Source organism: Antechinus flavipes, chromosome 3 (assembly GCF_016432865.1).
Source record: "Antechinus flavipes isolate AdamAnt ecotype Samford, QLD, Australia chromosome 3, AdamAnt_v2, whole genome shotgun sequence".
In the NCBI taxonomy this organism is placed as follows: Eukaryota; Metazoa; Chordata; class Mammalia; order Dasyuromorphia; family Dasyuridae; genus Antechinus; species Antechinus flavipes.
The window spans coordinates 630,632,019-630,655,360 of NC_067400.1; the positions used below are offsets into that span (position 1 = coordinate 630,632,019).

Genomic DNA, 23,342 nt, shown 5'->3' on the forward strand with positions numbered 1-23,342 from the left:
AACAACAGCTTTGAATTGTTCCATCTTCCTCAGGCCGGGACCTGGGCATCCCCCTTTTACAGCCTTTGGGGGAGGAGAGCTTCTGGGGACCAGGGCCGAGGCCTCCGGCTTCCCCCGGGGCCCAGGCTGCTGATCTCCGGGGTACAGTTGATATTTTACCGCTAAAATGCGGCTTATTTTAGGGAGAGCTCCCTCTCTGGCCACGAGGCACAGGGACAGGGCCACAGCCTGTGGGGCCCCAACGGGAGGACTTTAGGGCCGGAATCCACGGGGTCCCTTCTTAGAGAGAAACTGAAGCTGAGTCTAACGATTGGGGAGAGGATTTTTTTTGGGGGGGAAGCTGTCAAAGAGAGCGGACACAAGCTGTGGAGCTTCAGCGGGGGGGGGGGGGCCATCAGGTCAGTGTTGGGCAATCGTCTCTTCCTCTCCCTCCCCCCCCCCCCCAGAAGCTTAACGAGAGAAAAGTTTGGTTAGTTTGAATTTCGAAGTCAGACTGTGGGGAGGCAGAAATGGAAGCGGGGCCACAGGGTCCGGAGGGAGCTGCTCGGGAACGGTTCCCGCGGCCAGAGAGTCTAGTACTTTCTTCTGCTGGGCTGGGGACACAGAGACTGGGAAATCCTGCTGGAGAGTGAGGGAGGAAAGAAGGGGAGTGCAAGTGTGGGGGAGGGGAGCTGTCAATGAGGACAGCCAGGTGGGTGTGGCCCAGATACAGCGGGCCCTCAAGCAAAGATGGGGATCCTGGGAAGGAGAGGGGGTCTTGCCCAAAGGGCAGAGATGGGGGGCGGGGAAGGCCCTCCTAGGAGTGCGAGGAGCCTGGCTCAGCCCTTAGACCAGAAGCAGATTCTGTGGGAGCCGAGATCTCTGGGCCGCTCCCCACCGTCCCTGCCCTGAGCTCGCTCTCTCATTGTGGGCAGGTCAGCATGCAGTCTTGGCAGAGAAGCCTCAGACCCCGGCCTCCCTCCCTGGGGCCCCTCTCCCTCCCCCGCCCGGCCGGCAGAGCGCCCAAGCCCGGAACCAGAGACATGGCCCCCGGCAGCCGGAGCCCCTCGTCCCAGGTGAGTGCGGCCCCTGCCCGGGGGAGCCCAGGGAGCTTCCTCCTGTCAGAGGGAGGGGCCCCGGCGGGGCCGGCAGCAGGGGGAGAGCACAGCTCCAGCATCAGCCTGGGCAGAGGCTCTTAGGAGTCTAAGAGGAACATACAAAAAATGGAGGCAAATGTGAAGGAGCAGCCGCGGGCTCTGCTCCCTCCTGCTTCTGTAACCCACGGCTCGAGGCCCAGGGAGGGCGTTCTGGGCCTGCAGTCGGTCACCCTGAGTCCCGGGGGCGGCAGACACTTCCTGGCCCAGTTTGCTTTGGAGTAAAATGGCAGCCGCTGGACCTCCCTGACAAGTGGGACGGGGTCGGCCCAGTGCTTGAGCCTGGCCCGTGGAGGGCACAGGCGCCAGACAGACTTGGGGAGGTCAGAAAGGGGCCCCAGAAAGGCTCTCGGAGGTCCCGGGTGGTCCCGAGCGCTGAACGAAGCAGGGTGGCCGTGGGGACGAGGCCGGAGCAGAGCCCGGATCTGGCCGTTCCGGCATGAGGAAGGGAAGGACAGAGTGGCCAAGGGCGAGGGGCAGCGAGGCTGCCGGAGCCTGGGCCTGGGATCGGGAAGCCTGAGCTGCAGGAGTTCTCTCCAGACCCTTCCGGGGAGCCCGAGTCCCTGAAGTCACTGACCCCCGTCTGCCTCGGTTTCCCCATCTCTAAAACGAGAGCGTCGGATACTCGGCAATAACTGAGGAACGGCTAAGGAGCGAGTGCGAGAGGAAGGAGCAAAGAAAGGAGCAAGTTTCAGGGCGTTGGGCTGAGAAAAGGACTGAGGCAGAAGGATGGCTCCGAGGGTGGGAGGGTCGGGGCAGGCTTCCTTAAAGGTGGGGAGCCAGGGCTGTTTGGGGAAGCTTCAACATAGGGGGACCCGGGTTTGGGGAAGTGCGAGGGGCTCCTTGTAGGAAGTAGGTGATGTCTCAGTCTTGGGCTTCTTAGGCAATTGGGGCTAAGTGACTTGATCAGGGTCACACAGCCAGGAAGTGTTACGGGTCTGAGGCCAGATTTGAGCTCAGGTTCTCCTAACTTCAGGGCTGGTGCTTTATCCATCCCCTTACTTTCAAGTGTTGACTCAACATAAAATTTATGGAGTTTAGGCAAATCCCATCTCAACTTCAGTTCCTCCTTTACATTGATGAGGGTCGGACTGGATGAATTCTGGAGGATCTTTCAGCTCTAAATCAAGTGACTTTTGATGATTCAGGAGTTGGTGACGTTCAGGGACATTATCGTTGATTTCACCGAGGAGGAGTGGGGGCTCCTGGACCCTTCTCAGAAGGAGCTGTACAAGGAGGTCACGCTGGAGAATGTGCAGAGCCTGCTGTCCCTGGGTAAGGACCGTTTCCTCTCTTCTGTTGGTTTTAATTGTCAGCCAGAATTGCTGGTCATTATCAGGAAAAAATTAGCAAAGAATTGATTCATATTTTATTGCTTCTCAGCCTTAGAAACTGCAGTGAGTAGACCAACTCTCCATCCACTTTGATCTTGACTTGAAGCCTTTTCAAGTTAAATAATTTACTCTTAGTCAAGTAGTTGACCTTCCTGTGATGTTCTTCCTCAATCTATGTGTCTGACAAGGTCACTGAAAACTTTGTGGTGGAAAGAAGGGGATTCTGGTAAAAATTAGAGAAAACGACAGGAAAAATCGACTCTTCAAGAATTGCCCAACTGAAGAAAACAAATTGCCTCAAAGTAGATTTTTTAAAGTTTTTTTTAAAATTATTTTTATTTATTTTAAACTTTTATTCAAAAATAAGGGAAAAAATTGGCTTGTGCACAGCAGAACATAAAAGATTCAAAATATAAAGTAATAAATTTCCATTTAAGAAAGCCTATATAATAAATACTACAAGTTTTTTTTCAGTGATGTCCATCTTTTCTTCATTTCCTTATAGGTTTTCTTTTGTACTCCACTTTTTTTATTCCTATTTTCCCCTTTCTTTCTTCTTCCCACCCAGTCTTGAATTTGGCTAAAATTAAAGACATTTTAATTTTTAAACATATAGATACACAAATATATATATAGACAGCTATAATCATATACATATAAACATATATTCATCTGCATTAATATAAGACTTTTCTCTGAAGTCATAGTCTTTCCATATTTTTCCAGCTATACCAACTTATTCATTTCCTACATCCTAGAAATATACTAACCTTATACTGTGTAGTTATTTTCCATAATCTAAAAAATTAGTGATCAGTATGGCTGATAGTGTAGTTTCTTTATTTTTTTCTCTTTTTGATTAAAGCTATTTTAGCTTTCACTCTGTCTGAGACCATGATTACTACCCTGGCTTTTTTTTTTAACATAATAAATTCTACTGCATATCTTCCTGTTGTGTTTATATATATCTATTATTTCTTATGCCTCCTGACTATTGCTTTACTTCTCACTAACTTGTCCTCTTATTACTGGACTCACCCTTCCAGCAAATAGCTGTCCCTCGTTCTCTCCCTTTATCCTTTCTCCTTGCTCTCTTTTTGTATCTGAATTTAGAAAACTTTTACAGCCTTCTAAATGTATTTGTTGTATTCTCTTCATCCTATTACCTTATCCCATTCCCATTAATCTATCACCCTTAATGCTTTACCAACTCCCATTCTATTTTCTCACACTTTTATTTCCTTATAAGTTGGGGAGACTTTTATTCTCTTCCCAATGAATGTTTTTGATAGTTCTGTTTTGACTAGGGTTCCCTCCAAAATTCCCTTTCTTATTCTCTCCCCACCACCAGCCCTTCTTTTCCATCTGATTTTTCTGTGGAAATTCTTACTTTTTTAGAATCCCATTGTACTTGGCTCTAACCTCCAGTCTTCCTTGCAAACTGCCCCGTTATTGATGACAGTCTTGGACATGTGGTTTATATTTCCATGTATAAAAAATAGTTTGTATTCAGCCCCTGGAAATTAGTCTTTGAGGTCCACCTGATATTTCTCCTGGATCTGTCTTTCTGCCACAAAATCCCGAAAGCCTGGCAGTTCATTAACTGTCTGTTGCTTTTCATTCCAGATTATGCTTAACTTAGCTGGTCAGAGTGAATTTTGAGCAGCAGAAGTTGTCCTCCTAAGACAACTTGGTAGGACCTTGGGGATCCTCTGACCTCGGGCACTGCTCTCTATCCCCGAGTCGTGGCCAGGGCCCCAGCCATTGTCCCAGTGGAGCTTTGCCCCAGTTGAAGTACAAATACCTCTAGTAAGTCTCTGCTGAGCTTTGGGAGGAGTTTGGTTTTCCTATGGTCTCTGCCTCTTGAGGGACAGGGTGTAGGAGTCAGAAAGCTGAGGGGAAAGCTTGAAGCACCCTTTGCTATGGCTGGATACCAGGCCCAGACTGACCAGACACTGTCTTGGGCCATGTCTGTGTCCAAGAAAGAGTGAATTCACACCAGATGAGTGCTGTAGGGGAGTGGCAGATATCCTGCCAGCTGTAGGCACTTCCAAGAGGGCAGAGTCCATGATTTCAGTTCTGGTTCCTAGGCCCAAAAGTGAGAGGAGGCTCAGCATTGCAGACTGCAGAGAATGGGAGCATTTGCTAGGATAGTGGTGGGGACCCTGGCCATGAATCAGGGCTGGAGAGGATTTCCCCAGTTTGGGTCATCTGACAAAACTCATTAGAATTAAGCCCAGGGTATCATCCCCACACCTCAGGAGTAGAACCTGATAAGCATAATAATAAGTGGCTTAAAATTAAAATGAGTTAGCAAAGGAGAAATACTAAATATTCAAAACCAAAAGAATGAAAAATAAAAGAGAATGTATGTTGTAAAAAAGAAATCTGGAAAAATGGAGGATGTTGACTGATTTAAGAAAAGTAAATGAATAGATGGAAACAATGGGAACTATTCAGCCTGGACTTCCATTTCCTACTCAATCGCCTAGAGAATGGCCTCATTGGGTTATAGACATTAAAGATTGTTTCTGTTCTATCCCTCTAGATAAGGAGGATATGAAAAGATTTAGCTGAGCCTTATAAAAGATATGAATGGACAGCTCTGCCACAGGGAGGAAAAAATAGCCCCACATTGGGCACCAAAATGTAACGTTTGGGCTAGCTTTCTGGAGAACCAGGGGATCAGCCCGAGTCCTTGGTCTTAGTGGAGAAGTGATGAAGGCAGGAGGGCCGTGAGGATGGTCAAAGATAGAATATCCATCTTCCAGTCCATCTTAGCCCTTGTATACCCTTATTGTAACTATATCATTACAGCATACTGATTATATGTGAACTAGAGAACCATAACATCACCATGCTAAGTACTAAGTATATATATGAACTAGAGAACCATCAGCTCATCAGTAACATTGAGTTAACACGTTGTTTCAAATATACTTCTCCAAAGTTCCACCTTCTACAAATGTAAAACATCTCATGAGCAATTTAGCTGAGAAAGAGAATGCATCAAAGAGAGATAATATAAGCATTGTTGGACTACTTGAAGGTTACGATTATTAAAAGGGTCTACATATGACATATCAAAAATTATTAAGAAAACTCACCCTGAAGTTCTAGAACAAAAGAATCAAATAGAAATCAGAAAACAATCTACTGTGCACTGCCTAAAAGAGATTTCAAGATTAAAACTTATAAGAATATCATAGTCACATTTCAAAGATCCTACTTATGGAGAAAATGTTACAAGAAACAAGAAAAAAAAATTGCATTACTGTGGAACTAAAATCAGAATAACACAAGACCTAATAGGTTTTACATTAAAAGACCATAAAACTTGGAGCATGTTGTTTTATAGAATAAGGAGACGCACCCAGTAAAACTGAGAATGGGAAAAAAAAAAAAAAAAGGACCTGTAATGAAAGACATTCAGGTATTTGTGACAAAAAGACCAAAACTCAGTGGAAAAATAAACACAGACAATCCAGGAGAAATATAAGGTAAACACTAAAGACCAGTTATAAGACTCAATGAGGTCAAACTATTGACTTTTTATTATGGGAAAATGTCATCATTACTTGGGTAATTTGAAAGCAAAGCTAGAGATGAGTTAAGTATGATGACTTGATTCTAAAAAAATAAAATTAAATTGTGTAGGGAAAGGTAAAATGAAGGAATTGTCACAAACAAGTCCAGAAAGGAAGAAATGGGACAGAGGAAGCAAGTGGCCAATGGAGGGCTGCTGGTGTTGGAACTTTATTAGCATAGGCTTAACAGAGGAAGAACTAAATAAACCTAATTTAGACAAAGAAATTGATCAAACCATAAATGAGCTATTTAAAGAAAAAGCACTGGGATCAGACAGATATATAAGGAAATTCTACCAAACACTAAAAAGTCAACTAATTTCAATATTGAATAACTTTTTGGAATTGTAGGCAGAAAAGGCATATTCCCTTTTATGAATCAACTGCTTTTATGAATCAAATCTACCTAAATCAGGAAGAGTACAAAAAGAAAGAAAATTCCAAACCAGTTTTATTAATGGATAGGAATGCAACAATACTAGATAAAATGCTAACTAGGAGAATGCAATATATTACAAAGGTTGTTTATTTTGACCAGTTGGGATTTATACCAGGAATGTAGGGATGGTTTAATATAAGAAAAATTATTCACACAATTGATTAGATCAAGAATAAAAATTAACAAAAATCATGTCATCATGTCAATAGTAGAATAAATTTTTTTAAAAATAAAATACAACATTCATTTCTATTAAAAACACTTCAAGTATAAGTATAAGTGAATTTTTCCTTAAATTGATTTAAAAACACTACCACCTTTACCTACAACTATTAGCAAGCATTATTTGTAATGGAGGTAGACTAGTAACTTTCCCAAAAAAGATGTGATTTTCAACAAGGATGCTCACTGTTACCAATATTATTCAATATTATATTGAAAATTCTAGATATAGCAATAAGAGAAGAAAAAGAAATAGAAGGAATCAGAATAGAGCATGAGGTAATAAAACTATATCTTTTTGAAGACAATATGATGATATCCTTGGAATAATAAAAAGACAACTAAAAACAGTGGGAAAAGATCAAGAATTTCAAGGAAATTAATGAAACAAAATGCCAATGAAGGTGGTCTAGCTATATCAGATCTAATACTATATTATAAATCAGCAGTCATCAAAACCATTTGGTATTGGCTAAGAAATAAGAGTAGTCGATCAATGGAATAGGTTTGGTTCACAGGAAGAAATAGTCAATGACTATTCTAATCTAATGTTTGACAAACCCACAGACCCCAGCTTTTGGGATAAGAGCTCACTATTTGACAAAAACTGCTGGGAAATTAGAAACTAGTATGGAAGAAACTAGGGCTTGACCCATACCTAATACCACACACCAAGATAAGATGATTTAGACATAAAGAATGATATTATAAACAAATTAGAATAACAAAGGGTAGTTTACCTTTCAGATGTGAAGAAGGAAGGAATTTGTGGCCAAAAAAGAGCTAGAATACATTATGGAATGATAAATGGATAATTTTGGTTAAATTAAAACGGTTTTATACAAACAAAACCAATGCAGACAAAATTAGAAGGAAAGCAATAAACTGGGGGGAGGGGGATTTTACATTCAAAAGTTCTGATAAAGACCTTTTTCTAAAATATATAGAGAATTGACTCAAATTTATGAGAATTCAAGCCTTTCTCCAATTGACAAAGGATCAAAGGATATGAACAGGCAAATTTCAGATGAAAAAATTAAAACCATTTTTAATCATATGAAAAGGTGCTCTAAAGAACTATTGATCAGAGAAATGCAAATTAAAACGAGTCTGAGGCACCACTGTACACCTCTCAGATTAACTTAGATGACAGGAAAAGATAATGATGAATGTTGGAGGAGATGTGAGAAAACTGGGACACTAATACATTGTTGATGGAGCTGTATCCCAAAAAGATCTTAAAGGAAGGAAAGGAACCTACATGTGTAAAATTGTTTGTGGCAACCCTTTTTGAGTGGGCTGAATAAGTTATGATATATGAATGTTATGGAATATTATTGTTCTATAAGAAATGATCAGGAGGATGATTTCAGAGAGGCCTGGAGAGACTTACATGAATTGATGCTAAGTGAAATGAGTAGAACCAGGAGATCATTATACTCGGCAACAAGAATATACAATGATCAGTTCTGATGGACATGGCTCTCTTCAACAATGAGGTGATTCAGACCAGTTCCAATGGTCTTGTGATAAAGAGAGCCATCTGCACCCAGGAGAGACAACTGTGGGAACTGAATGTGGATCACGACATAGTATTTTCACTCTTTTTGTTGTTTTTGTTTGCGTTTTATTTCCTTTCTCATTTTTTTCGTTTCTGATCCACGTTTTCTTGTGCAACATGATACTTGAGGAAATATGTATAGAGGAATTGCACATGTTTAACATATATTAGATCACTTGCTAACTTGGAGAGAGGGTAAAGGAAAGGGAGAGGAAAAATTAGAACACAGGGTTTTGTAGGGGGTGAGTGTCAAAAATTATCCATGTATGTATTCTGAAAATAAAAACTTTAAAAATTTTTACAAATCATCAGGATATAAAGATAAAGATATCAATCACCAGTATCTTGCAGAGCTCTGCAAGAGGAGATAGGAAGAGATGCTTCATTCAAAATGTCTCTAGACAATATAAACTTCTTGGGAGTACACCTGCCAAAACTAACCCAGGAAGTACTTGAATTTGAATATAAACATTTTTTAATAGAAATAAACATGGATTTAAACAATTGGAGAAACCCTAGTTTTTCATATGTAGGCAGAGCCAAGATAATAAAAATGGCATTTTTTCTAACATAGATTCAGTAACCAATAGATTCAGTAGTATAAAATTAAGTTACTAGCAAAAATTGTTTTATGGATCTGTGAAAAGTAGCAATAAAGTTCATTTGGAAGAACAAAAGATCAAGAATACTAAAGTAACTAATGTAAAAACTATTAAGGAAGGAGGGTTAGCAGAACAAGATCTTAAACTTTTGTATGAAACAATAATTATCAGTTATTTGATGCCAAGAAATAGAAAAGTCAATTCGTGGAACAGAAGAGACATGCCGTTTACAGCATCAAGTTAATTATGGCAATTTTGTACTTGACAAGTATAAAGATAAGTTTTTGGGATCAGAGTTCACTATTTGGCAAAAATTCTGTTAAAAACTGTAAAGAAATATGACAGAAATGGAGCTTTGACCAATATTTTACATCATTTCTCAAAATAAAGTTAAAATGGAGAAAATGAGCCCAACCAAGAGAATGTTGTATATAGTAAGGGCAGTATTGTTTTAAAACAACATATGTATGTCTAATAGTAGCTATCTCTTGGGCAAGTGTATAGGGAAGTATAATGTTCTTCTCTAAAATATAATGTTCTCTGGGAGCAGGTTTCTTAGGGGGCTTCTAGAGGAAGCCTTAGTTTCAGTTCAGTTTAATAATCACCTCAAATACAGCCAGCTGTTAAAGTCCAAATCCTTTATTTTCTCTTTCTAAGTCTTGTGTCCTTCCTCTGCACAGTTAGCTTTCTGGAGGCCTATCTCTCTCTTTGGTTGCGAGAGCTTAAGCTAACTTCTCTGGCTTATGAATCTCCTCAACTGAATCCTGGCGAGGCTCCCAGAGCTTCTAGTGGCCTTCCATCTCTAGCTCTCTCCAAATCCAAAGGTTTGTGCATCTGTCTCCAGCCAGCACAAAGGTGGAAGATGGAATGAATCTGTCTCCTCCTCCTAGACCTTCTAGTGGGTTTGTGTCCTAGTGGGCTTGTCCTTTAGTGGGCTTGCTTTTCTGGCCCTGAGACCTCCTCCTTATATATGCTCTCTTAAAGGTGTGAATCTTGTAGAATTATAGTAAGTACTAAGTACATGTAAATTAGAGAATCATTATCTCATCAATTCCACTTACTTAGCACCTTGTAAGAATCCTAACAGGGAAGGAAAAAAAAAAGTAACAAACAGGGCATAGACCAATATCTTATACCACTTTTGGATATGTGAACAAGATATAAAATTAACCATCATAAATTTAAGGACATAGGACATATTACCTATCACACTTATGGACAGGTAAAAATTTATGCATAAATAAGTGATAGAGTATGGTGAGGTAAGAAATGAATAATTTCAAATACATTAAGAACCAAGAGTCATTGTACACAGCAACAGCAAGATTATGCAATGATGACTTTTGATGGACGTGCCTCTTTTCAACAATGATGTGATTCAGGCCAATTCCAGTGGTCTTATGACAAATGGAAAGAGCTATCTGCACCCAGAGAGGGGACTGTGGGGAATGAATGTGGGTCACAACACAATATTTTCATCTTTTTGTTGTTTATTTGTATTTTGTTTTCTTTCTCATTTCTTTCCCTTTTTGATCTGATTTTTCTTGTGCAGCATGATAATTGTGGAAATAGGTATAGAAGAATTGTATGTGTTTAACATATATTAGATTACTTACTGTCTAGGGAGAAAAAATTGGAACCAATATTTTACAAGGTTAAAAATCATCTTTGCATGTATTTCAAAAATAAAAAGCTATTATTTTAAATATATATAAAGAATTTTGTTAAATATATAAGAATACAAGTTATTCCCCACTTGATAAATGGTCAAAGGATAGGAACACGTAGTTTTCCAATGAACAATTTGTAATTATAAGAAAATATACTCTAAAGCACTTGCACATTAGATTAGAGAAATGCAAATTAAAACAATCTTAAGTTATCATTTTGGGGACACTAAGTCATTCTTGGTAGAAGATCTAACCAATTTGGAGAACAATCTGAAATGATGTCAAGTTGTAGAACTGAGTGTACCCTTTGACCCCTCACTACCACAATTAGGTGTATTTCGTAAGATGACTAAGGGAAAAGGAAAAGAACTTATATGTTGTAAAATATTTTTAACAGTTCTCTTTTTGCTAACAAAGAACTTTAAATTGCAGGGATTCCTGTCAGTTGGAGAAGGGCTAGGAGAGGGATTGAGTACAACCAGCAGTAAATGTTTAGTGGCTTCAGTAGTAGTAGTTGATGATGGTTTGTAAACACTATGGAAGTGTTCAGTGCATCTCTTCAGGACTATGGTTTTATCAATAATCAATGTGGCTCCATCAGCATAGAAAAGCTAAGATCCACCTTAGGTCTTTGACCCATAAATAACCTTGAGATGACAAAAACACTTTGGATTATTACCCTCCATCAGCACTCTAATCTCTATTGTTATCCTCTGTCAGCATCAAACTGAATTTCATTTGCCCTTTTACTGAATCCAGAATCCTGAGCCCTGAGTCTCTCTAAATTCTCCTTGCACTTAATTTTTTGGTGGAATTATATGCTGACTTATTAGAGATGGATGCAGTAATTTACTTTTAGGGCACATAAAGTTTTCATTTTTCAGTGCCTTCTGAATTTCCTCATCATTTTCATAAAACCAATTGAGATATCTAAAAATGTTCTGGTCCAGTTGAGTAAATGTGGTACTGTACAACAGTTCTGGGATAGCTGCCTACTTTTTCAGCCTCAATGTTGAAAACTACTTGTTGGCATAGCTTTCCCTCCAAATTAGCAACAAACTCATCTCTCACGGAATATGGGATGCTCTAATCTGCTCACACTAAGTCTGGTTGTCCGCTTACCTTATGGCTGCTACTTTTGTTGAATATGAATGTTTAGCTTGGAGTAAATAAATCTACAATGGCTCCAACACTCCTTTGCCACTCTTAAATCCTATCTGTCCCTTCTTTTTACAATGACAAAGTTTATTTATTACATTTAGGTTGGTGATGAGGTCATGAGCTTTATAACTCATCAGTAACTATAGCTATTGCTTTTATTTATGTCTTATGTATATATGTATATGTTTATATATATGCATATAAATACACAAACACATACATATATATGTATACACGCAAACATATTTATATATATATATATGTTTGATTTTTTTTCAGATATAAAGACCAGATTTGAAATAAATAAGTTGAATAGAAAGCTGGGAACTTGTGTGGAAGAATATGACCAACAAAGATTCAAGAGTGATGGTTCCTGTGACTTCAAATTGAGAAAAATCCATGATTCTGATATCAAAGTAGATATAAAGCCAAAGAGTGATTATGAATTTGATGAAATTGGAAAGAAATTCATTCAGCCTTCAGTTCTAAATTACTGTAAGAAAATGGCTTCAGCAAGTGATCATTTTCAAGATCAGAAATATAAGAAATACTTTATGGAACAGGTAGAACTTTTACGGTCTTATAAGGAAGCTCCTGAAATGCTACTAAATCTAGATAATCAATTAAACATAGCCTTCAGCAGGAGTTCAGACCTCATTAAACATCAGAAAAGTGATATTGGAGAAATGCTTGGTGTAAGTAATCAAGGTGCAAAGGCCTTGAGTCAGAACTCTAAGCTCATTACTCATCAGCCAAGTCATAGTAGAAAAGAGTCTGATGAATATAATGGATGTGATACAACTTCATCCCATCACTCATCTCTTTCATACCATTCTAGAGTTCACCCTCGAAGAAAAAGGTACACATGTGATCAGTGTGGGAAGGCGTTTGCTTGGAAATCAGGTGTTGGTCGACCTCAGAAGATTCCTACTGGGGAGAAGTTGTATAAATGTACTGAATGTGGGAAGGCTTTCTGCTACAGATCACTCCTTATTGGACTTCCGAGAAGCCACACTGAAGAGAAACTTTATAAGTGTAATGAATGTGGAAAAACTTTTACAAAGAAATACACACTTGCTTTACATCAAAAAATCCACACTAAAGAGAAACCTTTTGAATGTATTCACTGTGGAAAGGCTTTCAGATATAGGTCCAATCTAGCTACGCACCAGAGAATCCACATTGGAGAGAAATCTTTTGATTGCAATCAATGTGGAAAGACTTTCATACAAAAGTCCAGTCTTGCTAAACATGAGAGAATTCATAATGGAGAGAAACTTTTTTATTGTAATCAGTGTGGCAAAGCTTTCACACAGAGCTCCAATCTAGCTACACACCAGAGAATCCACACAGGAGAAAAACCTTTTAAATGTAATCAGTGTGGAAAGGTTTTCACACGGAAGTCCACTCTTGCTGAACATCAAAGAATCCACAATGGAGAGAAATCTTTTGATTGTAATCAATGTGAAAAGGCTTTCACACAGAGGTCCAGTCTTACTAAACATCAAAGAATCCATAATGGAGAGAAACTTTGTTGTAATCAGTGTGGAAAGGCTTTCACACAGAAGTCCAGTCTTGTTAAACATCAGAAAAACCATAATGGAGAGAAACCTTTTGATTGCAATCAATGTGGAAAGACTTTCACACAGAGGTCTACTCTTGCTAAACATCAGAGTGTCCACAATGGACAAAAGCCTTATAAATGTAATCAATGTGGAAAGTCTTTCACACAGAGGTCCCATCTTGCTAAGCATCAGAAAATCCATACTGGAGAGAAAGCTTATGAATGTAATCAATGTGGAAAAGCTTTTATATTCTCTTACAATCTTGCTGCACATCAGAGAATTCACACGGGAGAGAAATGTTACAAATGTAATCAATGTGGAAAGACTTTTGGGTTCAGCCCCAGTCTTGCTAAACATCAGAGAATCCACAGTGGAGAGAAACCTTTTCAATGTAATCAGTGTGGAAAGACTTTCACACAGAGTTCTAATCTAGCTGTACATCAGAGAATACACACTGGAGAGAAACCTTTTGATTGTAATCAATGTGGAAAGACTTTCACACAAAGGTCCAGTCTTGCTGAACATCAGAGGATCCACACTGGAGAGAAACCGTTTGATTGTAATCAGTGTGGAAAAGCTTTCACACAGAGGTCTAGTCTTGCTAAACATCAGAGAGTCCACAATGGAGAGAAACTTTTTGATTGTAATCATTGTGAAAAGGCTTTCACACAGAGCTCCAGTCTTGTTAAACATCAGAGAATCCACACTGGAGAAAGGCCTTATGAATGTAATCATTGTGAAAAGGCTTTCACACAGAGCTCCAGTCTTGTTAAACATCAGAGAATCCACACTGGAGAAAGGCCTTATGAATGTAATCAATGTGGAAAGGCTTTCATATTCCCCTCCAATCTTGCTGCACATCAAAGAATTCACACTGGAGAAAAATGTTATGAATGTAATCAGTGTGGAAAGGCTTTCACAGAGAAGTCCAGTCTTGCTAAACATCAGAGAATCCACAATGGAGAGAAACCTTTTGAATGTAATCAGTGTGGAAAAACTTTCACACAGAGCTCCAATCTAGTTAGGCATCAGAGAATCCACACTGGAGAGAGACCTTTTAAATGTAATCAGTGTGAAAAGGCTTTCACATTGAAGTCCATTCTTGCTCAACATCAAAGAATCCATACTGGAGAGAAACCTTCTAAATATAATGAACATGAAAAAACATGTGATTATCCAAAAGAGAATAAATCAAAATAGAAAAATAAAAGGGAAAAAAAAAGAATTTTCATTTCTGAATTTTCTCCTTACCTTTCACCTTTCCCTCATTTAATGTTAAAGCAACAAGTATAATACAGTTAGACATGGGAAAACATGGAAAATTTTATCATGCTGAAAGATAAGAAAAATATGCTTTAATGTCTACTCATACTCCATTGAATCCTTCTCTGACCATGGATAACTTTTTCATCTTCCTTCAGAATTATCCTAGATCATTGTATTGATCAGCATAACTAAATCATTCAGAGTTGATCATTATACAGTGTTGTTGCTCTGTACAGTGATCTCCTGCCTCTGCACAGTTTATTCTTCAATTCATATCAGTCTTTCAAGGCTTTTCTGAAACTATTCTGCTCGTCATGTCTTATAGTAGACTATTGTGCCATCACTGTCAAATACCCTAGGTAGCTCAGTTATTCTCCTGCTGATACACATCTCCTTAATTTCTAATTCTTTGCCACTCCAAAAAATACATCTATAAATAAAGATTGTTCTTTTCCTTTTCCTTTGGTTTCCTTGGGATACAGGCTTATCAATGGTATTGCTGGGTTAGTGGTTTTGAAATTTGATTACTCTTTGGGGAGTTCCAAATTGTTCTCCCAAATGGTAGGTCAGTTCAGCAACAATGTTGTTTCACCAACAATTCATTAATATCCCAGTTTTTCCACATTTCCTCCAACATTTGTTATAATCTTTTTTTCCTTTGATAGGTACGATGTAGATCAGATTTGTTTTAATTTGCATTTCTCTAATTGCAAGTGATTTAGAGCTAATTGAATAATTCGATAGCTAAAAGTCATTTCTTCTGAAAACTATCTTTTTGTGTCTTTTGACCACTTATCATTTGGAGAATGACTTTGACCCAGTTCCCTATATATGAGAGGAGGCTTTTATTAAAACAATTCTTATAAATTGCCCCTTTCCCCCTATTTTCTTGATTTTTTTTCTAAACCATAATGAATTGCTTTTGTTTTTGTAAAACTTTTGTAATTTCATGGAATCAATATGGTCCACTGTTGGAGTCCAGCTTCTTTAGTGAATAAAGAGTGTGGAAACATACCAGGGCCAGGCAGAGAAGTCTAGATTATGGACTTTTCAAAGTTTATTGATCAGAGAGACAAATATATATACTTCAAATGCTCATAGACTTGATACAAAGTACATTCTTTGAAGTTTCTATAGTTTTCTCTTAACAAACAAGTTCTACTGAGATGTAAATGATTAAGCCCCTAATTTTGGTGAATTAGACAGAGATGCAAATAGTTGAAATACACATCACGGTAAAGTTTATTATACCATTATCTCAAGTTCTTTCTCCCAAATGCCTTTAGTCTCTATTGTGGGCTCTTTTTCCTGTCCTAAATTCAAAGGTTTGCCTTTAATCCAAAGAGTAGTGTTTGCATTTTGTTCAGTCAATAGATTATTAATTTATTATATTGACAAACAATCTCTGCTCTTTCAATAAGAAAAGGGAGTTTTGGTGAGCAAAGTTACTGTAAGATTCAAGACTTGGCCCTCTACAATCCATTTTGCTATCCTTGAATCTCTTCCCATGTTTGGACATAGTACTGAATTGTTTTCCACAAGGTGGATAGTTCACAGCTCTACCAACAGTGCATTAATATCCCAGTTTTTCCACATTGCCTCCAACCTTTATTTCCCTTCCTTTTTTCATATCACCAAACTTGAAAGGTATAATATTGTAGCTCTGATTTGTTTTAATTTGCATTTCTGCAATTGGTAGTGATTTAGAAATTTTTTTCATGTATTTCTATAGTAGGCTGTAATTCCTTTTTTTGAAAGCTGCCCTTTCATGTTTTTTGACCACTCATGAATTGGAAATTGACTCAAATATTTATAACTCTTGATAGGTCTAGTTCCCTATATATTTGAGAATTGAAGCTTTTATCAAAGAAACTTTTGAGCTATTTCCATTCTTTTATAAAGAGAATAGCACTTTTTCTTATCAGGGCATGTCATTCTGGGGTCTTTTGCTAAAGATTCCCATGTCGTGCAATCAATTCCAAAGTTCTTTATCAATTCCAAAGTTCTTTTTATCTTTTAAAAATTCCTTTTTCCTTGATGGAGATTTTGTTTTATTTATTTTCAGGTTATATATGTAAATTTTTTTTGGGGGGGGGGCAGGCAGTTGGGGTTAAGTGACTTATCCAGGATCTCATAGCTAGTATTTTTTAAAAATTATTTTATTAAAAAAAACCCAGAATAACAAAAAGGAAAAACCGAAATGAAACAAAATAAAAAAGTACATTGTCATGGGCTTAGCAGAACAACAGGAAAGATTCAAAATATATAAAAAGAAATACCAGTTAAAGAATGTTTAAAAAGTTAGTAGAATTAAAGCAAAGGGGAAGCAAGGTTAGGAAAGATATGTATGTGTATATATATGGGGGGGGTAGTGTGTGTATCTGTGTCTGTGTGTGTATATATACACACAAAACTTTTCTTCAGTATAGCTAGCTTGGGAGGGAGGGGTTGGGGATATATACACATATACATATATATATATGTATACACACACACACACACACACACACTGGAAACAAGAAGCTGCAGATATTAGAAGAGAGGAATAAAAATAGATTAAGAGAAGTAAATAGCTGAACACAGGGGCTCTCTGACTTCTTGGACCTGGGAAAACTAAGCGTGTTTCTAAAAAAATTATGCCAGAAGAAGAAAGAAAAATCATTATTAGCAAGTTTGCTTTCATGAAATTAGAGAACAGAAAGTTTAAGAAGATTAAACTGGGTAATTGTTTGCAACATTTGATTAAGAGTTTTGAGAAATTACTATATTTTAAAGAGGTACTATAATTTTGAAATTAAAATAAAATTGAAATTGAGAGAAATAATTTTACCAATGCCTTGCATATGTTAGATTTATTCTGGGTAAAAATCTTAAGAATTGTTTGAATATTGTGGCCTTTACAACTGAAAAGAAAAACTTTTCTTTTTTTTATTATTTGGTTGGACTTCAAATTGAAATTCAAAATTATTGTTATTAAACAAATTGCCAGTAGTTTACCTTGGGTGGGTGGGGAGGTCATATTTGTATCTCCCTACTTAAATGGTATATTGCTTTTTAAAAGTATTGGATAATTCGTAAACTATATTATAAGTTTTATGAAATTTGGTTCAGAATTAATTGTGGTTTTATTAATTCATTAAATATATAATATATAAATATAAAATAAATATAATTAAAGTTTAAAGTTTTAAAAAAGGTGATTTAAAGACAAGGGAAAAGAGAGATTTACAAAAGCAATTAATAGTTTAAATGGAGCATCTAGTCAGAAGGGTCACAGAGGAGACGGCTGTGAAACGGGATGTGTTTTTGCAGGGGGAAAGCAGCAGTGGAAAGCTGCAGCCACTTTTGGCTGAAGAAAGCAAACTGATTTAAAGGGGACATACTGCTCTTACAAGATGTTAATTGATTGAACATTTGTTTCTTTAGATACATAATGGTTTTTGTGTTTAAAGAATATGATCAGAAATGTGATATATAGTTTGAAAGGGTTATTTCAAAAAGGTTTAATTGATGTTTTTAAGAACTTTTCAGATTCTTTTATGTAAAAATAGCAAGTTTTAATTAACTGTATTCATGCCAATTATTTAAAAGGGACTCCAAGGATAATAGTTTTTGCCTCTGTCTGTGGTGAGTTCAAATGTTTGGAGTTCTTGTTCTTCTCAAAACACAGCCGGTTTAGCTTAGAGCCCTCCGAATGTCTCCAAATCCAAAGGTTCTGTCCTTCAGCCTCTGCCTCTGCTTTCTTCAGCCTCCAACCAGCACAGAGATGGAATGAATCTCTGGTCTCCTTCACTTGGGGCTCGGCTAGCTTTCTGGTGAGTCTTTCAGACCAGCTTGGTCTCAGTGGGAGGCGTGCAGGAGCCCAGCCACCTACCACAGTGGTGTGAGATGAAGATCAATCTGGTTGTCCGTTGAACTCTTGACTCGTAGCTTCTTCCTCTGAAAACTCTTCTTCTGCCACCAGCCAGCCAAGTGGAAAATATTCCCTCTTGCCTCAGAGAGAGGGCTTCTGGCGTAATTCCAGCCAGCCAAGTGGAATATATTCTGGAATAGCTCTTGCTTCACTGGCCTTATATGTGAATCTTCTGAGAGAATGGGATTATGGGTTTTCTCCCATAGTGCTCTCTGGCCCAAAGAGCTTCAAGGGAGGTGTGAACTCACAAAGTTACAAAGTTTACTTTGTGAAGCTGGCATACTTGTGAACTCCAATGAGTAAAGATGCAAACACAAGCATTGTACTAATTAGTTCTACTTAGTACCTTGTTTCAGGTTCTGCCCAAAACATCTTCTTGTAAGATCAGATCAACTCTAATTAGTTAGCAGTTTTTAAGGATTCCAACATCTGTCCTTTTGAAAATGTTTTTTGTTATAGATAATATGTAGTTTGGGATTTTTCTATGTATTGGGTATTAAAAAAAGCAAAATGATTGATATAATATTCAATTTATGGAACATCTACTTGGGTATATAAGAATTGTGTGAGCATTCTGGGATACATTTCTTATTGTTAAAAGTCTTACAATATGTAGATGATCCTCCTGTGGCAGGGAGGAAAAAGAGTGACCTTGTCCAAGTCACTATCAGTTTGTTAAATTAGGGACACAGGGACTGAGAATTTCTTAAGACGAATTGCAATTTGTGAAATGTGAGGTAAAATATTTAAGTCATTGTATAAGTGAAGGGAAAAAGAGATTAGACCCTGTACAGGTGAAGGGGATTCTTGGAATTCCTAAGCCTAGGATGAAAAAGAGCCTCCGGAAATTTCTAGGGTTGGTGGAGTATTGTAGAACCTGGATTGATGAATATGCATTATTAACTAAGTCTTTATATACTCATTCGTTAGAAGAGAAACCAGATATAGTGCAATGGGATCCAGAAGGAGAACAGAGTTTTGAACAACTTCAATGGGCGTTGATGTCAGCCCCTGTATTACTTTTTCCATCATTAGAAAAGCCTTTTCATTTATATGTAAATATGGTAAACGGGGTGGCTTTAGGAGTATTGGCACAATTAAGGGGAGGGCAGCGACACCCAGTAGCCTTTTTGTTAAAAATGTTAGACCCAGTGGCAAAGGGATGGCCTATTTGTATCCAAGCAGTGGAAGCCACAGCACTTTTGGTAGAAGAAAGTCGGAAGTTAATCCTTGGCGGGGCAGTTTAATAGTGAGTGTCCTGCAGATCAATTCTGAATCAAAGGGCTGAGAGGTGGCTAACCGATTCAAGGATATGAAAATATGAAGCAATTTCACTGGAAAGAGATGATTTGGTACTCTCACCAAACTATAACCTTAATCCAGGCATGTTCTTATCTGCTTCCCCTGGGGAACACGTGTCCCATGAACATGATTGTCAGGGAGAGACTTGACCTTGCCATAGGTCCTTGCACTGTTCTAGCTTTATTTTGATTTTGATTTGGTCTATTTACTTCACATAGGGTTGTTCAAAATTATAGTGCTAAGACCTTCTAGAGGAAGGTAATTCAAAGATTTGGATAGTTACAAGAGGAAAAAGTGGGGAATGTTGTGCCAAAGTTCCCTTTTTAATGTCGTGACCCAGTTTCCCTAATTGTCCCATTTAGTTATTCTGCCTTAGGTTATAACCTTTCCCTCTTAATGTTTGAGATAAAGATTTTATATCTTTATAGACGTTCCTTCTTAATGGTTGACAAGATACAGGTTTATCCATTTTAGATGTCATTAGAATATCAGTAATCTCCCCCACCATTAGGTTATCCCCATCTAGGTGCCTCCCCCACTATGTCATTGTTCTTGTTATCCTATCAAAGGCTGGCTGTCCCCATACTTGGACTAGACTCTTTGAGATTGTCTAGCCCTGGGATCAACCGTGGATCCATTGGTCCCAGTATTTCTCTCCATTTAACAAACTATTGAATTGGTCTCTAATCTCTTATCTTGCTCAGTTTCTTCAGCATTTCACTGAGCTCTCTCTGTCTCCTTCTCTGAGCTGAGATCTCTCTGCCTCCTCCTGGGGTGCAGCTGCTCCCCACCATCCCTGCCCTGAGATCTCGCTCTCATTATGGGCAGGTCAGTATTCAGCCTGGGCAGAGAAAGCTAAGACTCCATCCTCTCTCTCTGAGGTCCTTCCCCCCTCCCACTCCAGCTGGCAGAGGACCCATTCCCGGAACCAGAGAGATGGCCCTTGGCGTCCAGAGACCCTCATCCCAGGTGAGTGCAGTCCCTCCTCAGAGCTGAGCAGCAGCTGCCCATGGGTCCAGGAGAGCCCAGGAAGCTTTCTCCTTTCAGAGGGAGGGGGCCCTGGCAGGGCAGGAATCACTCTCATGGCACTGCCCATTTCCTGCCCCCTCAGGCCATACGGCTGCTCCCAGGGCTCTGAGTCTCTCTCCTTTGCCAGGTCTCGGGTCCCATCAATGAGCACTGAGAATGTGGCTCCTGGGTGCCAAGCACCGTGCCAACCTCTGGAGGAGGTGAAGGAAGGTTACAAACTAAGATTCCCTGCCCTCCCTGAGCTAACAGTCCAGTTTGGACTTTTCATCAGGTGTGCCCACACCAACTCTGTACAGTGTAGATGGGAGGCACTCAGAGGGAAGCCTCCACAGTTTGGGGACCAGGAAAGTCTCTTTTTTTAGAAGGTGAGATTTTAGCTGATATGGGAATGAAGCCAGGAGGCCAGTGGAAGAAGGAGGACATTCCCAGGGTGAGAGAAGCCCCTGAACGCCAGAGTTATAGAATGGAGGGTTCTGGTCAAGGCTCAGCCAGGGCTCAGTGTTCCTGGATCCAGGAGGAGGAGGGGAAGGTGGGAGAAGGCTGGCCCGACTTTGGGGGCTGGTTCTGTGGCATCTGCCATGGAAATCTGATCTCCTTTGATGCCCTTGTGAGAACTGTCAGGTTCCTTACTAGGGATACCAAGAGTAAGGGACCTAAGGATACAGCCAGGTAAGCTGTCGTTTATTTATACACTTAGGAGGGTGATATTTTCCATTAATGGCTGAGGGACATGTGTGTTTCATCCTCACAAGATGACACAGTTTCTCCTCCTGAGCTTTAGGATTTCTCTGTTGGTTTGGCTATTTTATATCTTGGAGCAAGAATCACAAAGAAGTTCTGGGAGAGATCCAGTTAGGGCCCAGAGAAAGGAAAAGGGACATTTTTGAGGAAAAAAAAAAAAAGAAGTGAGTCTGTGCATTTAGAGTTAGAAAGGTCTTTAAAAAGGTTTTTAGCTTACTCCATAGACCAGTCCAAGGATATCTGTAGCTGTTTGATTAGTCCTATAATCAATAAAGTTATTAAATATTTGTCAAGTGCTATATTAGGGCAGAATAATCTCACTGGAAGTAAGTCCATGAGTTTTCTCTGAGGGGTTGGCAGAAGGAATATAAGGAAGGGAACAGTGAGGATCGAAATTTAGAACAGCCAGTGTAGAATTAAGTGGAGTCAGTTATGTTTTCCTAACAATTCACATTTTAAAAGTCCATTTGCTATATGAAAGGCTCAGGAAAGAGATTGAAGGGGGTGACTTAAAGATCATCAGCATCAGGGGGGATGGTAAGGGTTGGTGCAATTGGGAAGTTTCCCCAGTCAGGAGAGCAGGGCCCTTGGGTGGGCTGAGAGCTGAGGGAAGCAGGAATCATGGCAGGAAGGTGGCTCCCAAGACCACTCCTGGTTCTGGAGCACAGGTCAGCCACCTGACCTCTCTGATCTCAGACCTACCTGGGGAATGCAAGCACAGCCCTGCATTTCTAGGGGACAATATCTCAAGGAAGAGGGGTGCTGCTTCCCCTCGGGGATTCTGTTGGGAAGAGAAGTTCCAGGTAAAGTTTGCTCAGAAAGGTGGGACAGGAGGAAACTAGTAGAGGCTCTTGTGACCTCTGTGAGCAAAGATCTTTCTGTGAGGGTCCAAGAGGCCCTTTTGGCCTCAGTCTTGAAGCCCCAGCATCACCCTTTTTCTCCCCTCACCCTCATGGCCACAATAAAACTTTATGACAGTAGACTCTTGTCTACTAGTAGAAATGGCTCTTGGAGTTTATAAGATAATTAAGGACTGTTTTCAACTGAATTATTTTATTTCAATGGCAATACGTTTATATAATTTGTTACTGTAATTCTATGATTCTTTTCTTCTGATATATGGTCATTTGAAAAATAATTCCTTAAGACTGATCCAGTGTTATCCTTAAGAAAATGAAATCCTCTTTTAAGCTAGATATTCTGAAATGATGAATTAAGCTATTGAAATATTTATTAACCAGTCTTTGCAAATTTATGCGTGCAATTATGTATATTTTGTTTTACAATTAATAGTAATAATAACAACAGCTTTCTTTTAGCAAAATGTACAAAGGAGATTATAAATTCTCCTTATCTAGGAAGTTCTTTGGCCTTGGGTACCTTGGGACTAGTCCAGGGCTTATAAATCTTCACAATCTTGCCTCGTTTGAAGAATGTAATGGAGTGGTTTAGTTAAATCCTCAAATTCCACCTAGTAGCTCATCTGTGATCTTAACATGTTTGAGCTCTTATAGGTTCAACTCACTTCAGGTTTATTCAAAATAGAATCTTTCCTTGAATACAGTTGTTAAAGGTCTTAGAATGTAGAAAATAAGAAAACATCTCTTCTTTGATTCCTCTCAAATTTAATAATAGAATGGAAGCTAAAAGTGTTATGTTATAAAAGTGTTAAGTATGTATTTAAGAAAATCACAATGATTTTAAAAAGTGAAAAAATTTTTATCTGCCAGAGAATTGCTCCAAAACAAACAAACAAACAAAAAATATTGATAAAGCAAATCTTATCATTATATTGGAATTTGGAAGAAAATGAAAAG

The 23,342-nt window shown here is 38.9% G+C and overlaps 4 protein-coding genes across 8 annotated transcripts in view; all 4 read left to right on the forward strand.

Annotated features, from left to right (window-relative positions):
- LOC127557668 (zinc finger protein 436-like) overlaps positions 1-14,999 on the forward strand; it is a 134,937-nt gene extending 119,938 nt beyond the window's left edge. Inside the window, exon 5 of the mRNA XM_051990978.1 lies at positions 14,033-14,999. Coding sequence (XP_051846938.1) covers positions 14,033-14,474 — 442 coding nt within the window. The 3' untranslated portion in view covers positions 14,475-14,999. The remainder of the gene's footprint in view (positions 1-14,032) is intronic.
- Positions 1-23,342, forward strand: part of LOC127556769 (zinc finger protein 665-like) — a 572,139-nt gene that overhangs the window by 116,923 nt on the left and 431,874 nt on the right. The gene's annotated exons all lie outside the window — the stretch shown is intronic.
- LOC127556765 (zinc finger protein ZFP2-like) overlaps positions 1-23,342 on the forward strand; it is a 217,840-nt gene that overhangs the window by 116,923 nt on the left and 77,575 nt on the right. The window lies entirely within an intron of this gene.
- Positions 1-23,342, forward strand: part of LOC127556748 (zinc finger protein ZFP2-like) — a 605,234-nt gene that overhangs the window by 27,125 nt on the left and 554,767 nt on the right. The gene's annotated exons all lie outside the window — the stretch shown is intronic.